This window comes from Anomaloglossus baeobatrachus, chromosome 1 (assembly GCF_048569485.1).
Source record: "Anomaloglossus baeobatrachus isolate aAnoBae1 chromosome 1, aAnoBae1.hap1, whole genome shotgun sequence".
Lineage (NCBI taxonomy): Eukaryota > Metazoa > Chordata > Amphibia > Anura > Aromobatidae > Anomaloglossus > Anomaloglossus baeobatrachus.
The window spans coordinates 361,171,016-361,191,491 of NC_134353.1; the positions used below are offsets into that span (position 1 = coordinate 361,171,016).

Consider the following 20,476-nt stretch of genomic DNA (forward strand, 5'->3'; position numbering starts at 1 on the left):
GAGAGCAGGGAGCAGCGCACACTGAGCGCTGGCTCCTTGCTCTCCTAGCTACAGCACACATCGGGTTAATTACCCGATGTATGCTGCAGCTAAATGTGCACAGAGCAGGGAGCAGCGCACACTGAGCGCTGGCTCCCTGCTCTCCTACTTACAGCACACATCAGGTTAATTAACCCGATGTGTCCTGCAGCTAGCTACATGTGCACAGAGCAGGAGCCGGCAGCACAGGCAGTGAGAGCGGCGGAGGCTGGTATCGAAGGTAAATATCGGGTAACCAAGGACAGGGCTTCTTGGTTACCCGATGTTTACATTGGTTACCAGCCTCTGCAGAAGCCGGCTCCTGCTGCCTGCACATTTAGTTGTTGCTGTCTCGCTGTCACACACAGCGATCTGTGCTTCACAGCAGGACAGCAACAACTAAAAAATGGCCCAGGACATTCAGCAACAACCAACGACCTCACAGCAGGGGCCAGGTTGTTGCTGGATGTCACACACAGCAACATCGCTAGCAACGTCACAAAAGTTGTTCGTTAGCAGCGATGTTGCTAGCGATGTTGCTTAGTGTGACGGGGCCTTTAGACAGGACAGACTGAAGGGTCACAATGGTGTAATGTTTCACATTACCCATTATACTCTATAGGGAGGGGAGCAGAGTGAGGAAACAGGCAAAGGGAGACACAAAGATCAAGCTGAACTTTCTAACAAGTCTTTTACCTCACATCAGAGCTGGATTCACATGTACACTGATCAATACTGGTTCTTGTCTCTCTGTGCTAATAAAAAAAATAGAAAATGATGTGCTGGCATCCATCTCCGAGAGCCATGCTGTGTATGAGAGATATACAGTGGAACCTCGGTTTACGAGTAACTTGGTGTGCGAGTATTTCGCTATATGAGCAAAGCTTGCTGTAAATTTGTAACTCAGTTTACGAGCAAGCTTTGCTGTACGAGCAAATACTCACCGCACACACTTCCGGTTCTGTACTTTCACCACGCTCTGACCCGCTTTTGCAGTCCGCACAAGCACACATTATGCTCACCTTACCTTCCGTTCCCTCACTGGCCTCCCGGTACCTGTAGTTCGCCGGTACAGGATGTGTATCGGGTAACCAACGCAACGATGGCGGAACTTCCGCTGTCAGCCGCTACTCAAAGGCAGCGCGCTGACCAATCAGAGGCAAGCAGTTCATGCCTTTGACGTCAGCGCGCTGGCAGCAGAAGGTCCGGCATCGTCGCGATGGTTACCAGATACACATCCTGGACTGGCGAACTACAAGAACCAGGAGGCGGTGAGGGAACGGAAGGTAAGGTGAGCATAATATGCGCGTTTGTGTGTGTGTGTGGAATGGCACAATAGGGGACCAGGATGGGACATTGAATAAGTTGTGGAACAAATTGTCTGCAATCCAATGATTTCCTATGGGAAATCTTGCTTTGCTAGACAAGTAACTTGGTTTACAAGCACACTCCCAGAACGGATTGCTCTCGTAAACCAAGGTTCCACTGTATCAGATATATCAGCTGGTCATGAACCGCCAGTTCAAAGTGGATTGCAAATTAATAAATGAAGAGATGGAGGTTGCAGAAGGAAAAACTGGTGAACTGCAAGATACCAGTCACATGATTGAAAGGACAGTTAACCTTTAAATACTATATGTATGCTACACATTCAAAAGCAAAGCAGCCAATGCAGATCACGATTTGTGTCATATTAATGGTGTAGGTGTGCAGATTTACAATGGGTCTATTACTTGTAATACACATGAACAGTCAGATCCCTCTGCCAATATTTACAAAAACTATTCCAAAAATGAACTTCAGCAGTGCCACCTGTGGCTAAAGTGGAGAAGGTGCTCCTACATTTTAATATATTATCACACACACTGCAGGACAGAGTAAACTGAACAATAAAGGGACTTTGGCCTCAGTGAGCTAAACATGCAATGACTAAACTATCTGTACAAACTGCATAGGTAAAATTAAACAGTAATGTGCAACATTATGTACCCTTAAAGCATTGGAAAAAATATTTCTAAATTAAGCTATGACAAAAGCATTAACTTACAGGGGCTACACAGTTAAAACAAGTTCTCATCTAGCCATAAGATAATTTGTCAATGGATGGAGGTCCAACCTCAGACTCGCATCAATTGACAGAATGGGGAACGTTAAATATTATGGCACCATTCATTCATATGGGGCTCATCACATGACCATAGAGAATGAATGGATTGACGTCCAACCAGCAGAGCAATTTTATACCAATGGATAAAAAGAAAAAATCCACAATCTGACAATTGGTGAAGATTCCGACAGTAGGAAACCCACCGATCAGCAAGTTATTACCTATCCTATAGATAACATGCTTAAAAGCCCAATGCCAGCGGTGTTTATTTTACTGCTGGAGCGGTGCTTCTAATCAAAGTTTCCTGTACTTAGTCTTATACTTACCCCCGTCGTCTGTACCTTATGTCGCCATCGATCCAGTTGGCCTCCTGCAGATCGTGACCCGCCGGATCTCTTCTCTCTGCTGGAGCAAACTGGAGGTCACTTTTCAATGCAAGTCTATGAGAGCCTCGTTTTTGCTCTCAGAGACTTGCGTGGAGAGTTTGTGATTGCTTCCTCTAACTTCCGACCTGTCAGAAGTTGTGGTCACAAGATGGTGCCGATAAAAGGTGAAAACGACTGTGGTCCAGTCTAATACTAGGGTCAGGGATCATAGATTAGAAGTACCTCTCCAGCACTAAAAACAAAACAGCTGGAGTAGTGCTTTAAGCAGACAACCTTCTTAAAGGTTTTTTTCCAACAACAAAGTTAATTTTAATCAATAGATCTTTGAATAATAAGTTCCACAATTGGTTGTGTTTTAAAAACTCTCACTGTAATGAAATAATCTTATAAATGTGTCCCTGCTATGTACTGTGTAATGGCCATGTCTGACCGTACAGGGACATGGTCTGATTATACCACATCTCTTGTATCCGTCCCGGTCCAGGAGAATACAGATATTTCAGCAGGCGATCCATAGCTGAGTCTTTTTGTGAGGTAAAATGTTTTACCTCAAAGAAAGAATGATCTGTGATCCTGTGCTCTAACGTCTGTATACTTCGTTACTTCCTCCCCTGTCCAGAAGCTATGGTATGGCATGATCAGACCATGTACCTGTACAGTCAGACACAGCCATTACACAGTACATAGCAGGGACACATATATAAGATCTCAGCACAGGGCCATTTTTTTTTTTTTAAACATCCAATTGTGGAAATTATTATTCCAAGATGTATTGATTAAAATTAACTTTATTTGTGGGGAAACCCCTTTAAGTAAAAGGTGCAGCCTCAAGACGTTTATATAAAATTGACGGCTACAAACCCTTATAGTCCATATTAGTACAATGTGAGCAAATTATATGGTGGATATGTATAAAAGTGCAAAAGGGGAAAAACAAAAAGAGAGACACTAAGCAATACTTCTCTCCAGACTGTTATGCCAAGTAGCCATAATATGGCACGTTTATAGGCTCCTGAACATCTACTACAAATCTTCCTTACATTTTACAAGGAGTCGAGGCACATGGAAAATGTATAAAATCATACTGTACATCAGTGCAGTATCATCCTGGTAGATCTTGACATTCATCTCTAGCGAGCTAGTCCGAGCCTAACCAGTGAATGAGAGTATCCATATATATTAAAACTAGTCCATAATTAGAATGCACGATTATGTTTAGCCAGAAGTATGGGAAATAATGACCCTTAGGCTATGGATGAGTTTTTGATGTTGAATTTTTTCACCTATTAGTTGAATTAGGTTGTGTTTTTTATTGTTTTTGACACTTTGTTTTTTGTCTCTTGCTGGTATGTCATGCTTTACATAAAGATGTTAGTTGTTTTTTTTTTTTTTTAATATCTCCTGCTATTTGGCTTTGGTGAAACCATTAATATACCGTATTTTTCGGATTATAAGACGTACTTTTCCTCCCAAAAATTTGGGAGGAAAATGAGGGATGCGTCGTAAAATCCGAAAATAGCTTACCGGGGGGCTGTCTGTGCAGCGACCGGGTGCCTGTGTGCGGGCAGCCGGGTGCCTGTCGGTGCCGGCTGCCTCACTGTGCCTGCGTGCAGATGGCTTCCTAGCTGTCAGTGTGCGGGCGGGTGGCTGTGCGGCAGGTGTCCCAGTGTGTCTGCGGTCCCAGTTTCAAATGACGGTGACGGGAGTCAGCATGTGCGCAAATGGAGCCCTTGGATGAGAGCTCCATCTGCGCATGCGCCGCTCCAGGCGCCCTCATTTGAACCGTGACTGCGGACACTGGTATACTCACCGCACCGGTCTGCTCCACCACTCACCCACCGCCGCTACTGACCCGTCGCGGCTGCCGACACTGACCGCCGCTGCCACCACGGACCCCCTGCGGCTGCCAGCACCTCTGCCTCCAGTGACCCTGCTTTACCACCACTGCTGCCCCCCTCCGGTAAGAGAACACCGGATTATTAGATGGACCCCTTTTTTTTTTTTTTTTTACCTTTTTATCTCTAAATTTTGGGTGCGTCTTATAAAACGAAAAATACGGAACTGCTGTTAGGATCACATGATTTTAATGCGTTTCCGCAATAAAAATGCATGTGCGTTTATCTTTTTTTTTGCAAGTCTATGAGGAAAATCTGGACAAAAAAGCTCTCAGTGCATCAGCAAGAGAAAGTGACATGTTGTGGATTCATAACACGCTGCGCAGACCAGTTTACATAAAGCGAAAGAAGCAAAGTGGGCAGGAGACTTCTATAAATCCCATCCTCTTTGCTGGATGCTGCGTTTTTGACAGAGAAAATACTCAGCATCAAAAACTCATCGTAGGCTTCAGCCTAACAGGTTTGGGTAATTTTCATATGCGTCGCATTTCCAAATTAGCATAATTAAAATGAAATCTAATAATAAAATAACATTTATAAAGCCATTACTAAACGTCAAACGTTATTGTGGAATCATTTACTAGATTTATCCTATGCGCAATCAACTGAAAAGTGACTGGGTTAGTGAAGAAAGGTGTGACAGCCATCTGAAGACTCAGTATCAGCAATCCACCCATAGAATACAGGCTTCAGATCTAAACACATCAGTATGCACATGATTTTAGTCATGATATAGCTTTGGGGTATGTTAACATAGGTCAGATTTGGTGCGGATTTAGGCAAAAACTGTGCCGAAATCTGATGAATCAGATGTATGTGAATAGTTTATGCAATCATGTGATCTCTAAGGATTTTTGCCACAGTAATAAAAACCAAAACCCTAAAGTAATAAGTAGCACGCTACTTTTTGTACATTTCTCATGGAAAAGCAGAATGACGAGACTGAATATTCATGAGGACCTCAAGCATTTCAAAAATACATGTCTGTGGCTGAAATCTGATGATCAACCAAAGAATTCTGCTGTAGACCTTTGTAGGAAAATAAGTGATGAATTTGCAATATGGAAATCTGACCAGAGTAAAGATAGCCTTGGCGTAGGACTGGAAAATGACTGCTTTTACTAGTAATTAGCCAAGGCTGCATTAACACAAAGATTTAATGAGTAAATGGGTTGTCGATCACCCAATAAATGGGTTGGGTGACATATTTTGTGCAGTACAAAAGATCACCATTCTTGTATTGTGTAAACAGGACTTAGGCCTCCATTGTTCTTAGCAGTGCACGTGCACTGAGCAACTTACTACAAATCGTTAAGTGCACCTCAAAACACAACCGCCAATTGGTGAAGGTTTACAGATCTGCGGTCATTTGGGCTGTGTAAGCAGGACCATACACAGATGTCTTGCTCACAATACTGCAAAACTATCTAGTCTTTTCACTGAAGTATCAAGAATCAGAGGCTATATCCAGTGCCAATGCCATGCGCATTTGAATAAAGGACTTACTCATGGATAAGAGGGGAATAAGCAGATTCTTAGCCATAGAAAGAAAAAAACATCCAAAACATGTGGTATCTAGTCAACCTATCCAGCAAGATATTGGCCTTGAAGAATCATATATATATGGTATCTAGTCAACCTATCTAACAAGATATTGGCCTTGAAGAATCATATATATGGTATCTAGTCAACCTATCCAGCAAGATATTGGCCTTGAAGAATCATATATATGGCATCTAGTCAACCTATCCAGTAAGATATTGGCCTTGAAGAATCATATATATGGTATCTAGTCAACCTATCCAGCAAGATATTGGCCTTGAAGAATCATATATATGGTATCTAGTCAACCTATCCAGTAAGATATTGGCCTTGAAGAATCATATATATGGTATCTAGTCAACCTATCCAGCAAGATATTGGTCTTGAAGAATCATATATATGGTATCTAGTCAACCTATCCAGTAAGATATTGGCCTTGAAGAATCATATATATGGTATCTAGTCAACCTATCCAGCAAGATATTGGCCTTGAAGAATCATATATATGGCATGTAGTCAACCTATCCAGTAAGATATTGGCCTTGAAGAATCATATATATTGTATCTAGTCAACCTATCCAGCAAGATATTGGCCTTGAAGAATCATATATATGGCATGTAGTCAACCTATCCAGCAAGATATTGGCCTTGAAGAATCATATATATGGTATCTAGTCAACCTATCCAGTAAGATATTGGCCTTGAAGAATCATATATATTGTATCTAGTCAACCTATCCAACAAGATATTGGCCTTGAAGAATCACATTGAGAAACTACTTCAAGACAAGTCATGTTAATTTAGGACACTGTCGGTGAAAAAAGGCACAACTGACCCAGATGAAAATGGGACCACTTCACTTACTATTTTCTAATAAATATATTTAAGCATGACCATGAATCTTATCGGTCGGAGATCTCAAGCTATAACAAAACAATATCTACCTTTACAAAGACCCTTTAATAGCACCTATGTATTTTCAAAAATGCTGGTGTACTTTATCATTGAAAACCCCCTTCATCCACCCCTCCCTCCAACCAAAGCAAAAAAACCCCCAACATCTTTTATATATATCTTCATTTTATGTGGCAACCAAAACTAGTCATGGAGCAAAACAATATTTCCCCCTCTTTCTAGCACAACTGCAAGATTTGGGTTTGGAAAATCACACCCTCCATGATTCCATTGTATTTTGGGGAATTTTTGTGTTTGCAATATATATTATATATATAAAAGTTTAGTTTGTAGTAACAGGCCTTATGCTGAACAGGACTGTTAAAAGCTTACATGGAATACTGACAAAAAAATAAAATATTAACTGGTACATGTGCTTTTTTTAGCCACAAGTGAATACTATGTCATTTGCAAGCTATCCTGCAGTACTCCATAATGTTCAGGAAGAAGTCTTTAAATATATAGTTTTATGCAATATGTCCACCTGGATTATTTTCTAATTTTATAATCTATTTTGTGCTGCTTTCTCAAGGTAATAAACATTGACCAAATGACGTTTCAGATGCTTTGTGTATTCTTCTGCTTTCTTGAATACGCGATCACAAAAAATACACACAAAGCTTTCATTAGAAACACTAGTCGAGACGGAAGGCACTTCAAGAAGAGGCTGCGATTCCAGAGTCTGTTGAGGGGACTGTAAACCATTTAGGCCAGAGTCATCACTTCTTTCTGAAACATTATCGCTGATCTCACTGCCTTCATGGCTATGGATTCCCTCGTCCTCATCAATGTCCAGAGGTCCATGACTGGAAGCCTCACATTGCATATGCACAGTATCTTTTGGGTCACAAGTGTTTATATTTTGTGTAATTTTTGGAGAGAGCACTTGTTCTGTGTCTCTTGGGTTTGTTTGCCCCGGTTCTGTGTGTTTTTCTAAGCTGCTATTTGATTCAGATTCTTTGACATTTTCGGATTCCTCACTTGTAGTGCCACTACAATGCAAGGTGTTCATCTCATGGTTGCAGTCCACTTCAGAAATGGCTTCAGATCTTTCTGCAGGAGCAGCGATGGTTGAGGGCTGTAAATCAGGTGCACTTTGCATCTCCACAACTGGGCTCATTACGGAATTGGGTTCAGGCTCATTATCTTTATCCATAATTGGGCTTGCAACACATTTCAGTACTGGCTCAATACCTTCATCAGTGACTGGGCTTATTATAGAGGTGGGCTCAAGCTCATTATCACTACCTGGGCTTATTACAGAGTCTGGGTGAAGGACATTATCACTAACTGAGCTTATTAAAGAGTTGGGTTCAAGCTCGCCAACTTGATCAGCAACTGGGTTTATTACAGATTTGTGTTTAAGCTCGCCATCTTTATCAACAACCGGCCTTATTGCAGAGTAGGGTTCAAGCTCACCATCTTTATCAACAACTGGGCTTACTACAGAGTTGGGTTCAAGCTCACCGGTAACTGAGCTTATTACAGAGTTGGGTTCAAGCTCTCCATCTTTATCAGTAACAGGGTTTATTACAGAGTTGGGTTCAAGCTCTCCATCTTTATCTGTAACTGGGCTTACTACAGAGTTGGGTTCAAGCTCACCATCTTTATCAGTAACAGGGTTTATTACAGAGTTGGGTTCAAGCTCTCCATCTTTATCAGTAACAGGGTTTATTACAGAGTTGGGTTCAAGCTCTCCATCTTTATCTGTAACTGGGCTTACTACAGAGTTGGGTTCAAGCTCACCATCTTTATCTGTAACTGGGCCTATTACAGAGTTGTGCTCAAGCTCATTAATTTTCTCCAAGAGAAATTTATCAGACTCAGGTGCACTTTCCAAGGTAGATGGAGCAAATTCCATATTGGGGTCAGAAACAGATCCTTCGGCAACTGTGCTTATTCCAGCTTCATTTACTGTAACCTGGTCACTGCCCTGTTTTACTTTTGTGATTTCTTTGACTTCCACCTGAGTATGATCTATAGGTGATGTAAGACCATTTTCTGCCAGAGGTACATTGTTTTGTTCATCAATAGGTTTCCCGATCTCAATGGTCTCAAAATATTTCTGTATTTTTGACTTACTAGATTTAGTTTTTGAAGTACCCGGTTTGTGTGATATAGCCATCTTCTTGTATTTATTTTTTAAAGTTTTCTTTTCAATAGTTTTCTTCAGAGATACTTTCTGCTTCTCAGATTTTCCAGTTCGGATGGCTTTTCTGGAAACATTGGGGGTATGCTTACTTTTCTGTACCAACCTCCTCTTCTTTACAATTGTATTTTGTGTTTCGTCCATCTGAAGTGGCTTTTCAGATACCATACTTGACTTCCTTTTTGAACCTTTACCAGGGTTTTTATCTTCTCCAGCCCTAGAAGTGGACTTGTGGCTTCGTGTGGTGATCTGTCCAACAGAAGGGATGGCAGCTTGCTTCATTTTTACACATTTCTCCTTATCCACTTTAGGTTTCACATCAGATTTTTTCTCTGGAGGCTCATTTCTAACATCAGAATTTTCCTTTTCTTCTTGTTTACTTGAATTGACTTCTGAACCTGTAGCATCTCCTTTTTTTCTTCTCAATGTGACATTAGAAACATCAATGGGAAGATTTTCAATTTCTTCTTGTTTACTTGAATTGATATCTGAACCTGTAGCATCTCCTCTTTTTCTCCGTTTTACTTTAGAAACATCCATGGTGAGATTTTCATTTTCGTCTTGTTTACCTGAATTGACATCTGAACCTGTAGCATCTCCTTTTTTTGTTCTCAGTTTGACTTTAGAAACATCCATGGGAAGATTATCATTTTCTTCTTGTTTACTTGAATTGACTTCTGAACCTGTAGCATCTCCTTTTTTTGTTCTCCGTTTTACTTTAGAAACATGCGTGGTGAGATTTTCCTTTTCTTCTTGTTTACTTGAATTGACTTCTGAACCTGTAGCATCCCCTTTTTTTGTTCTAAATTTGACTTTCGAAACATGCGTGGTGAGATTTTCATTTTCTTCTTGTTTACTTGAATTGATATCTGAACCTGTAGCATCTCCTTTTTTTGTTCTCAATGTGACTTTAGAAACATCCATGGGGAGATTTTCATTTTCTTCTTGTTTACTTGAATTGACTTCTGAACCTGTAGCATCTCCTTTTTTTGTTCTCCGTTTTTCTTTAGAAACATCCATGGGGAGATTTTCCTTTTCTTCTTGTTTACTTGAATTGACTTCTGAACCTGTAGCATCTCCTTTTTTTGTTCTCCGTTTTTCTTTAGAAACATCCATGGGGAGATTTTCGTTTTCTTCTTGTTCACCTGAATTGATATCTGAACCTGTAGCATCTCCTTTTTTTCTCAGTTTGACTTTAGAAACATCGGTGGTAAGATTTTTGTTTTTTTCTTGTTCACCTGAATTGATATCTGAACCTGTAGCATCTCCTTTTTTTGTTCTCAATGTGACTTTAGAAACATCCATGGGGAGATTTTCCTTTTCTTCTTGTTTACTTGAATTGACTTCTGAACCTGTAGCATCTCCTTTTTTTGTTCTCCGTTTTACTTTAGAAACATCCATGGGGAGATTTTCGTTTTCTTCTTGTTCACCTGAATTGATATCTGAACCTGTAGCATCTCCTTTTTTTGTTCTCAATGTGACTTTAGAAACATCCATGGGGAGATTTTCATTTTCTTCTTGTTTACTTGAATTGACTTCTGAACCTGTAGCATCTCCTTTTTTTGTTCTCCGTTTTACTTTAGAAACATCCATGGGGAGATTTTCGTTTTCTTCTTGTTCACCTGAATTGATATCTGAACCTGTAGCATCTCCTATTTTTGTTCTCAATGTGACTTTAGAAACATCCATAGGGATATTTTCCTTTTCTTCTTGTTTACTTGAATTGACTTCTGAACCTGTAGCATCCCCTTTTTTTGTTCTAAATTTGACTTTCGAAACATGCGTGGTGAGATTTTCATTTTCTTCTTGTTTACTTGAATTGATATCTGAACCTGTAGCATCTCCTTTTTTTGTTCTCAATGTGACTTTAGAAACATCCATGGGGAGATTTTCCTTTTCTTCTTGTTTACTTGAATTGACTTCTGAACCTGTAGCATCTCCTTTTTTTGTTCTCCGTTTTACTTTAGAAACATCCATGGGGAGATTTTCGTTTTCTTCTTGTTCACCTGAATTGATATCTGAACCTGTAGCATCTCCTTTTTTTCTCAGTTTGACTTTAGAAACATCGGTGGTAAGATTTTTGTTTTTTTCTTGTTCACCTGAATTGATATCTGAACCTGTAGCATCTCCTTTTTTTGTTCTCAATGTGACTTTAGAAACATCCATGGGGAGATTTTCCTTTTCTTCTTGTTTACTTGAATTGACTTCTGAACCTGTAGCATCTCCTTTTTTTGTTCTCCGTTTTACTTTAGAAACATCCATGGGGAGATTTTCGTTTTCTTCTTGTTCACCTGAATTGATATCTGAACCTGTAGCATCTCCTTTTTTTGTTCTCAAAGTGACTTTAAAAACATCGGTGGTGAGATTTTCGTTTTCTTCTTGTTCACCTGAATTGATATCTGAACCTGTAGCATCTCCTTTTTTTGTTCTCAAAGTGACTTTAGAAACATCGGTGGTGAGATTTTCGTTTTCTTCTTGTTCACCTGAATTGATATCTGAACCTGTAGCATCTCCTTTTTTTGTTCTCAATGTGACTTTAGAAACATCCATGGGGAGAATTTCCATTTCTTCTTGTTTACTTGAATTGACTTCTGAACCTGTAGCATCTCCTTTTTTTGTTCTCCGTTTTACTTTAGAAACATCCATGGGGAGATTTTCATTTTCTTCTTGTTTACTTGAATTGACTTCTGTAGCATCTTTTTTTGTTCTCCGCTTTACTTTAGAAACATGCGTGGTGAGATTTTCCTTTTCTTCTTGTTTACTTGAATTGATATCTGAACCTGTAGCATCTCCTTTTTTTCTCAGTTTGACTTTAGAAACATCGGTGGTGAGATTTTCGTTTTCTTCTTGTTCACCTGAATAGATATCTGAACCTGTAGCATCTCCTTTTTTTGTTCTCAATGTGACTTTAGAAACATCCATGGGGAGATTTTCCTTTTCTTCTTGTTTACTTGAATTGACTACTGAACCTGTAGGATCTCCTTTTTTTGTTCTCAATTTTACTTTAGAAACATCCATGGTGAGATTTTCATTCTCTTCTTGTTCACCTGAATTGATATCTGAACCTGTAGCGTCTCCTTTTTCTGTTCTCAGTTGTACTTTAGAAACATCCATGGGGAGATTTTCGTTTTCTTCTTGTTCACCTGAATTGAAATCTGAACCTGTAGCATCTCCTTTTTCTGTTCTCAGTTGTACTTTAGAAATATCCATGGGGAGATTTTCATTTTCTTCTTGTCTACCTGAATTGACATCTGAACCTGTAGCATCTCCTTTTTTTGTTCTCAGTTTGACTTTAGAAACATCCATGGTGATATCAGCACAGCTAGAGTGTCTGGATTTTATGTGATACTGCAAATTACACTTCTTCGATGCAGCATAATCACAAACGGGACACATGAATTGTCTTGGATTAATATGTAGCTCAACGTGTTTCTTAAAGTTGCTGCGGTCTGCAGTTTTGTAGTTACAGTGCGGACATATTAAAGGTTTTGGCCCATTGTGGACTTGCCTTGCATGCCGTGTCACTTCGTGCTGATTTGATGCAACATAATTGCACTGCTCACATTTAAATGGCTTTTCACCTATATGAAAACAAAATAATAGTTGTAAGTTGCATGGAAAATAAGACCATAAAACATAGTAATTACACAAACAGAAAACACAATATCACTGTAAAGAAAACCTGTCGGCAGGATTTAGCATTGTAAAGTAAATACATGGCCATAATGGCCCTTAAATATTAAATGGATACCTGCAGTGAAGGAATCCGATTTGTGGTTGTTGAATAATCTTCCTCTGTTTTCATCTGATGACGTCTTCTGTGCATTACCGTGGGACTTGGGGGGTAGGGTCTTCTCCACCTGCCTTCTCGATTTCTTCAAAAGGCCACTGATTATTTAGTGACCTGCCTTCTTTTTGACTGTGCACTGTAATTCTGTAGCAGGTTTGCAGGTCTTCAATAAAATGGCGCCGGAAGTGGCACATGCAGATAGAAATTTCAGCCCAATGACTTCATGATTAAGCAATAATCTCGATCTGTGCATGCGCAAACTACAGCGTCATTTTATTAAAGAAAGTCTGTAAAATCACACTACGCATACACCATGCACCACAATGATGGCATCAGCGGAGCAGAATTTAAAAAAGGAGGCAGGTCACTGAATAATCAGTGGACCTATAGAAGAAACAGTGGAGGCAGGCAGAGGGGAGGAGAAGCAAAAGAAGACACTACCCCTAAGTTCCAACGCGACGGACAGAAGACGTCATTAGATGAAAACTTTAGAGGATGAGGATTACTCAACAACCTCTTTCTTCACTGCAGGTATCCACTTAAATCAACCAATCTGACCATGTATTTATTGTATTTTTCGGATTATAAGATGCACTTTTCCTCCCAAAACTTTGGAAGGAAAATGAGGAGTGTGTCTTAAAATCTGAATGTAGCTTACTGGGGAGTGGTGGATAGGGATCACAGGAGGCAGGGGCAATGCTGAGCGCTGTGCTGCAGGTGCTGTTCTGTGCGGCAGGCAGTTATTTGAAGCCCTCACTGCCGACATCTTCAGAATGGTCAGTGCCTCACCGCCTTAGGCAGCGAGCACCAGCACAGAGCAGCGCCCGCTGCCTAAGGACAGCGCAGCACCCGCTGCCCCAGGACACCGCAGCACCCGCTGCCCCAGGACACCGCAGCACCCGCTGCCCCAGGACAGCACCACAGCCCACAGTGAGCATCTGGGTCTCCCTCCACACTGCCCACAGAATCGCCATACTCCAGCACCTCCCCTGCCTCCTGTAACCCCCGCTCCACCACCGCTGCGGCCCTCCTCCCCGGTATGACACCATCTGATTATAAAATGGACCCCCTTTTTTTTTTAACCTTTTTTCATCTCTAAATTTAGGGTGCGTCCTATAATTCGATGCGTCTTATAAAACGAAAAATATGGTACTTTTTAGTGCTAAATCCTGTTGACAGGTTCTCTTTAAGGTCAAGATACATGGGTGACTATTCACAAAGTTCTATGGCAGGGTTTAACGTACTGATTTCTTGTTAGGTTAACCATTCCTGTATTGCCTTCCAACAGTTGTATCTGGGACAACTCAAAAGAGCAGGCAGTTGTCTTTCTGCCCTGCGTACAACAGATATTTTCAACGTTCCAAGAGAGATACATATTATATACGCGCACACATATACGTACTTCTGGCTATCATGTATGGTTCTATGTATCTCTAATAAAAGTAAATCACAAGTACATCAACATAACATGCAAATATCAGATAGGAATAAAAAATCCATACCCAACTGTTCCAATGAAAGCATTGTTAAGAAGAAAAAAAAAAAAAAACAAAAAAAAAAACAAACAGATTTTCTGTTAAAGACAGTGATAAACACAGCATTCATGACAATTCTAGAATTATTTCTGAGTCTCGTAAAAACGATGACGACATGACATCTTTTTATAGAGCTACAGAAATAAAAGAAACACAACAAAGCAGGAAGGTAACAAAAAACAGGTAAATATTGAAATTCCGGAAGTCTTCACTCATTAAATGTGTAGGTATGAAATCTGGTAAGATTCTTTTTACACTCGTTTACCCAAAAGTCTGAACCAGACATTAAGAATCACAAACTATTACAATGACACAGAATACAATATTGTGACAAATTCTGCCATTTTTTTTTTTTTAAGTGGAAACGATAAAGAAGGCTCTTTTATCAATGATTCACAGTTAATTGTGTTTGTTTAACTGTTCTTTACACGTCTGAGGCCTAAAAACAATTTATAATGATGGTGGACTGTCTCCCACACTAATTACATTAAGATGGTCTCTTCCAATAGTGGAATGTTAGTCCTAATTGGCAAGTTGAGTTCTAATTATCAATTCCGAATAGGAAAATTAGCCAAAACACATTGGGCTTGATGAAGAAACAGGCTGCAGCATTTTCCTCAGTACTCCAGCCTCCTCCATGCTTGACCAGGCTTAATGGTGTGTCCTCACATGTAGCTGTGCCTGCTACTGCCTTTTGGCTCTTCAGTGCAGACCAATCTGTTAAAACAGCCACTGCAGCCCCCCACAACAAAATTGTGGGGTGCCAATGGTCTAATGAAAGCACAGTTGCTGCCATGTTAAGCTTGCAGTTCCACACCTATTGCTGCCTATATGAGCTTCATCAGGGGAAGAAACGGCATCCACCTCTTCCACACATCATTGTATTTTATATACTGTATTTGGTTTGTACCAATACTTTTTTGCTACTGTGTGGTTTATATTATTCCATGGTACCTACCATACGTTTTTGCTACTGTGTGGTTTATATTATTCCATGGTACTGTTGGTTCCTACATACTCTGGCTGGTTCTCTTTATATTATTTCTATTCCAATATAGGAGATCCGTTGGCTGGGTTTATCTACCGCATACTGCTGTCTTGATTACATAGAATTTATGGGTTTGCCTTTTTTACTGACTTGGTAACTAATATAGGTGGATGCTAGTTCTTTTTAGACATTGTTACTATATGTGTGTGTTCTTTTAGAGCTTTTTAGCATTTGTATGATCACTAAACAAATGTTAGGACTTCTATTGTGTTCAGTTATATGTTAGACTCTTTCTCCAATCTGCATGCTTTTTTGTCTAACATTGAGCACTCCTTCTTTGATATGATTGCTGCTGTAAATTTCTCAACCTGTTTTCAACAAAGTGTGACCTAACATGCAACAAAAAAAAAAAGCAAAAATGGTTTTTCAAATTTCTGGCACCGAGAAAGCCCAACTAACAGGTGCCAAAAAACTAAGTTTTCACAGGCTAAACATCCACTAGATTTATTACATAGCATGAAACACCATGATAAATCTAGACAAGGGTGAAGCCAGACGCTCCTGATTCATGAATGTGGAGTTTCTCACCAGTGGCGTGTGCCTCAATGTGCTGCACCAGAAATCTTACTCCAATCACTACCCCGCCCCAGCTCTGCCCATTCTGCAGAGCTAGGAGAAGTTGTCGCCAAGAGTTTTTGACTTTTCAAAACACTTACGCCAGAATTCTGGAGAGAAGGTTTTGATGAATCTGGCCCTGAGTTTACACAGTCTAAAAAGCATTGATTAAAGATGAGCGAACCTGAACTTTAAAGTTTATTGGTCGTACCGACACAGCTTTACGTATACAACCCACCCGAGTGAGCAGTGCTATGCTCGTGGAAAACTCGGCCAAGTGCGAGCCGCTTGAAGTAATTGAATGGCTCGCACTGGGGTTAAAAATCACCATTAATGGCTGTAGTGTGCACAAAAAACCAAGCCCATGCTCTCCCACCCCCAGAAGTGCTCAGTTGATGGCTGCCTGTATGTGGGTGGAGAGCCAAACTGCCAATCAGTGACTTCAAATGAAGTTCAGGTCAAGTCCGGGTCCAGAACAGAACTTTTTCTGAAGTCCAGCTGAACCCGCAGAACCAACCTTCCTGAGGTACGTTCATCTCTAGAAATGAGGACTATGCCTCACTGTATTTTTCACATAATGACAGACATGCACATTATTTTGAAAGTATTAAAGAAAACAGTTCAACTGAATGCCCCAAACTGATTGTGCTAAATGCCAATAGCTATTACTGGCTACTATAGTAAAGCCTCATCTGGAACCAACCTGAGTGAGTCCGCATGTGTCTGGTCAAATGAGTTTTCTGTGAGCTCGAGTACGGACACATAACACACTGATAAGGTCGTTCACCTAAAAATGAAAAATAGAGAATTCAGTTACAGGTAAAAATAAAGAAAATCTCAATTTCAATGACACAACGCAAAAATAAATTAGCCTGGCACGCGTGTGCCCATAATAAGCAGTATTTTCTGCAAATTCAAGAAAATGTACAGAGAATTGAAACTGCTACAACTTTATGATGAACAGAATTTCATTTACAACATTTTGTCGCAAGACTCACAATAAAAGCACAATTTTGATTTCAACTTCTTGAGAGTGCAGTGATCTCTATTGTTGGCATTTACAACATTTTTTGCAGCAATGAATGGGAGACTTCATTGCCAATTTCCAAAGGATGAAAATCTGTCCTAGTGCCAGCCGCACAGCTTGGTACATTTGCACTGATCACATGTACAAGTGTGCTCAAAGGATAGGGAAAAAAGTGTCAGTCAGTAAACCTGCAACGTACAGGCAGCTTTCCTTATAGTTCATGGAGATGGATAGTCAAGTTCCATGGGCTACGGACCGGAAACAGTAACCTCATCGGCATATACGAGCTGCTGAATTCAAGTCCGGAGACCTGTGACCAATCCATACATTCAGATCAGTTCTGAAACAGTGATATGGACCAGCCTAACATCTCCATGAATCTTTCTAACACACCTTGGTTTCAATTCTTCTTCATGTTTAAGGAGCACTCACATTTAGATTTTGTTTTTTTAAAGTGTGTAAATGTGCATGTAATGTATTAATATTCTCACCGCTGCACTCTCTAGGATCCAGTGCCACTCTGCTCCTCTTCTTGGTGACATCACTGCTCTTCAGACTATCCGGATCATTCTATGCCCAAGCTACGGAGAGCGCAGTGTGATATGGATAGGCTGCATAGAGGTGACATCACTGAGAATAGAAGAACAGCGCTGGACACCCGAGAGAGCAGCGGTAGGTGACAATATTAATACACTCGCACTACATTACATGCACATATACACAGATTTATAAAGAAAAATAACTAAAATTATATATGAAATCTTCTTTAAAAAGATTTCCATCTTCTGAAATTCAAAAGGAAATATTCTTTGTACATTCAGAAATAGAAATCCTGTCCTGATGATGTCCTGCTCATTAAAGTAGTTCTTGTGGAACCAGGGATGATCATGGACAAGGAATGACTCATGATATATTCAGGAACATACTATTTATTTAGGAATACTCTTTCAGATTAGGGGCACACACGCAGGGTTGAGACACTTAGGCTATATGCGCACGTTGCGTACTAGCCCTGCAGAAATTTCTGCAGCGATCTGAAGAGCACATGTGCGATTTAGATCGCTGCAGAAATGTCCGTAGTGAGCGCCGATTCCATGCGCTCTGCCTGCAGCTCCTCCCATAGACAGAGCAGGAGCTGCCGGCAAAGCGCAGGAAAGAAGTGACATGTCACTTCTTTTTACGCAGCGCTTCGGCAGTAGCCGAAGCGCTGCGCTCTTAAACGCCACGTGCGCACGGCCCCTGCACAATCTCCATAGACTGTGCAGGGGACGCAGGACGCATGCAGTTACGCTGCGCTACAAAGCGCAGCGTAACTGCATGTATTTACGCAACGTGCGCACATAGCCTTACTCTGGGAGGAAAGGGACTTTTAAGTTCATATTTTTCTTCTGCCCTCTTATTTTGTCTGTATTGACACATTAGGCTAGTCTCACATGTCCGTTTATCCTTCCCTTCATTGGTATTTGCTTTAAAACAATTAAGAAGACCCTGTGTGTTCCTGTTTGAGGTGGAAGTAGCGAAGCCCCACTAGCGTCTGTCTGATTTCTGTTGGTGACATTTTTTTTTCTAGAATAGAAGGAAAAGCCCTGCATGCTGTCTGTTCCACAAATAAACCAGCCATACACCATATAAATCAATGGGGCCCCGCTGATTCCGTTTGAAACGGGACTGCACAGGATGCCAATTCTGTGGATCTGTCCTAAAAGCAACAAAAAGGATAAACGGACATGTGAACAGAGCCTTATTTTACTGTAAGGGTATGTGCGCACTAGGCGTTTTTATGTGCGTTTTTGTCTCAAAAAACGCACCCGCTGCTAAAAACGCAACAAAAACGCATGCGTTTTTACCGCGATTTGGTGCGTTTTTTACTGCGTTTTTGCTCACTGCGTTTTTAATCAGTGCACAATGCCATTAAAGATTGTTGATGAAAAAAAAAAAGGTCTGATGTCATTTCCTTCTTCAAAATGTTCATTGTATGCAGGAGAGCAGACAGCAGCTGCAGAACTAGTGTATGCAGGAGAGCAGACAGCAGCTGCAGAACTACAAGGCTCAGCATCCTCCATCCAGGACTGTATGCAGGAGTTTTTGCCCCCCAAAAAAATGACATGGGCTTCGCCATATTTTTGTATGCTAGCCGGGTACAGCAGGCAGGTACAGGCTGCCCCCAACCCCAGCTGCCTATTTGTACCCGGCTGGGAACCAAAAATATAGGGAAGCCCTTTTTTTATATTTCATGAATTTCATGAAGTAATTTAACAAAAAAAAATGACGTGGGCTTCGCCCAATTTTTGAGTCCAGCCGGGTACAACTAGGCAGCTGGGGATTGGAATCCACAGTGCAGGGTGCCCATGCTTTCTGGGCACCCCCTCTGTGAATTGCAGTCCCGCAGCCACCCCAGGAAATGGCGCTTTCATAGAAGCGCCATCTTCTGGCGCTATATCCAACTCTTCCAGCTGCCCTGATGCCAGGTGGCTCGCTGGGTAATAATGGAGTTAGGGCTAGCTGTATATTATCAGCTGGCCCTAAGCCCGAAATTCATGGTGTCACGCCAATATTAGACATGGCCACCATGAATTTCTAGTAATGATAAAAAAAAAAAAAAACACAGAAAAATATATTTTTATTAGAAATAAAACACAACACAATTAGTGACTCCATCTTTATTGAAATAAAGAACCCCCATCCGCAGTAATCCTGGGTCAGGGTCCCGCGCCGTCCAATCCGGATCCAATGTCATCTGATCGGTTTGCTGGAAGGCAAAGCGATCAGATGATGTGTCAGGTTAAAGGACGTGAATCACATCACACATCAGCTGATTGTATAAAAGCCGATTATACAATCAGCTGATGCATCGGTGCAAAAAAAATAAATAAATAAATAAATACTCACGTCTGTGCTGATTACCGGCAACTCCTGGAGCGATCGGATGAGAGTCTGATCCTGTCCCATCGCTGCAGGAGCTACCGGTAATCAACTGATGAAGTCTCCTGACGGCAGGATCAGCTGATAGCCGGCCGGGCGCGAAAAAGCCGGCGACACCGCGAGAATTACGATCAGCTGATGCGTCCGGTGACTGCATCAGGTGATCCACCGCCAGGTCCTGCAAGCTTCGTACGTGCCCCGGGGAGACTGCACACAGCCAAAGCGGCGGTACCGGGACAGGAGCGAGCATGGCACCGGGACCCTGCAGACAGGTGAGTATATATGACTTTTTTTTTCTACTGTTCACTTTTGTTTTCGCCACTGCCTCCACCTCCCGCCCAGACATGGCGCCGCACGGAGCTGACATGGCACCGGGCGGGTTGTGGACGCAGCGGTGACTGTACCGGGAGGATTCATGCTTCTGTGTTTACCAACAGAAGGAATCCTCTTCCTGTACACGTCACTTTACTGCCCACCCCATGCGTTTATAGCTGCGTTTTTAGTCATAGAAACGCAGCTATATGCGTTTTTCATTGCGTTGTTGAACA

The 20,476-nt window shown here is 41.2% G+C and overlaps 1 protein-coding gene across 1 annotated transcript in view; it reads right to left on the bottom strand.

Annotated features, from left to right (window-relative positions):
- Positions 1–438: 438 nt before the first annotated feature.
- Positions 439–20,476, bottom strand: part of LOC142314248 (uncharacterized) — a 32,051-nt gene continuing 12,013 nt past the window's right edge. The window contains exons 3-4 of the mRNA XM_075352455.1: positions 16,683–16,766; positions 439–12,632 (exon numbers count right to left, since the gene is read on the bottom strand). Coding sequence (XP_075208570.1) covers positions 7,405–12,632; positions 16,683–16,766 — 5,312 coding nt within the window. The 3' untranslated portion in view covers positions 439–7,404. The remainder of the gene's footprint in view (positions 12,633–16,682; positions 16,767–20,476) is intronic.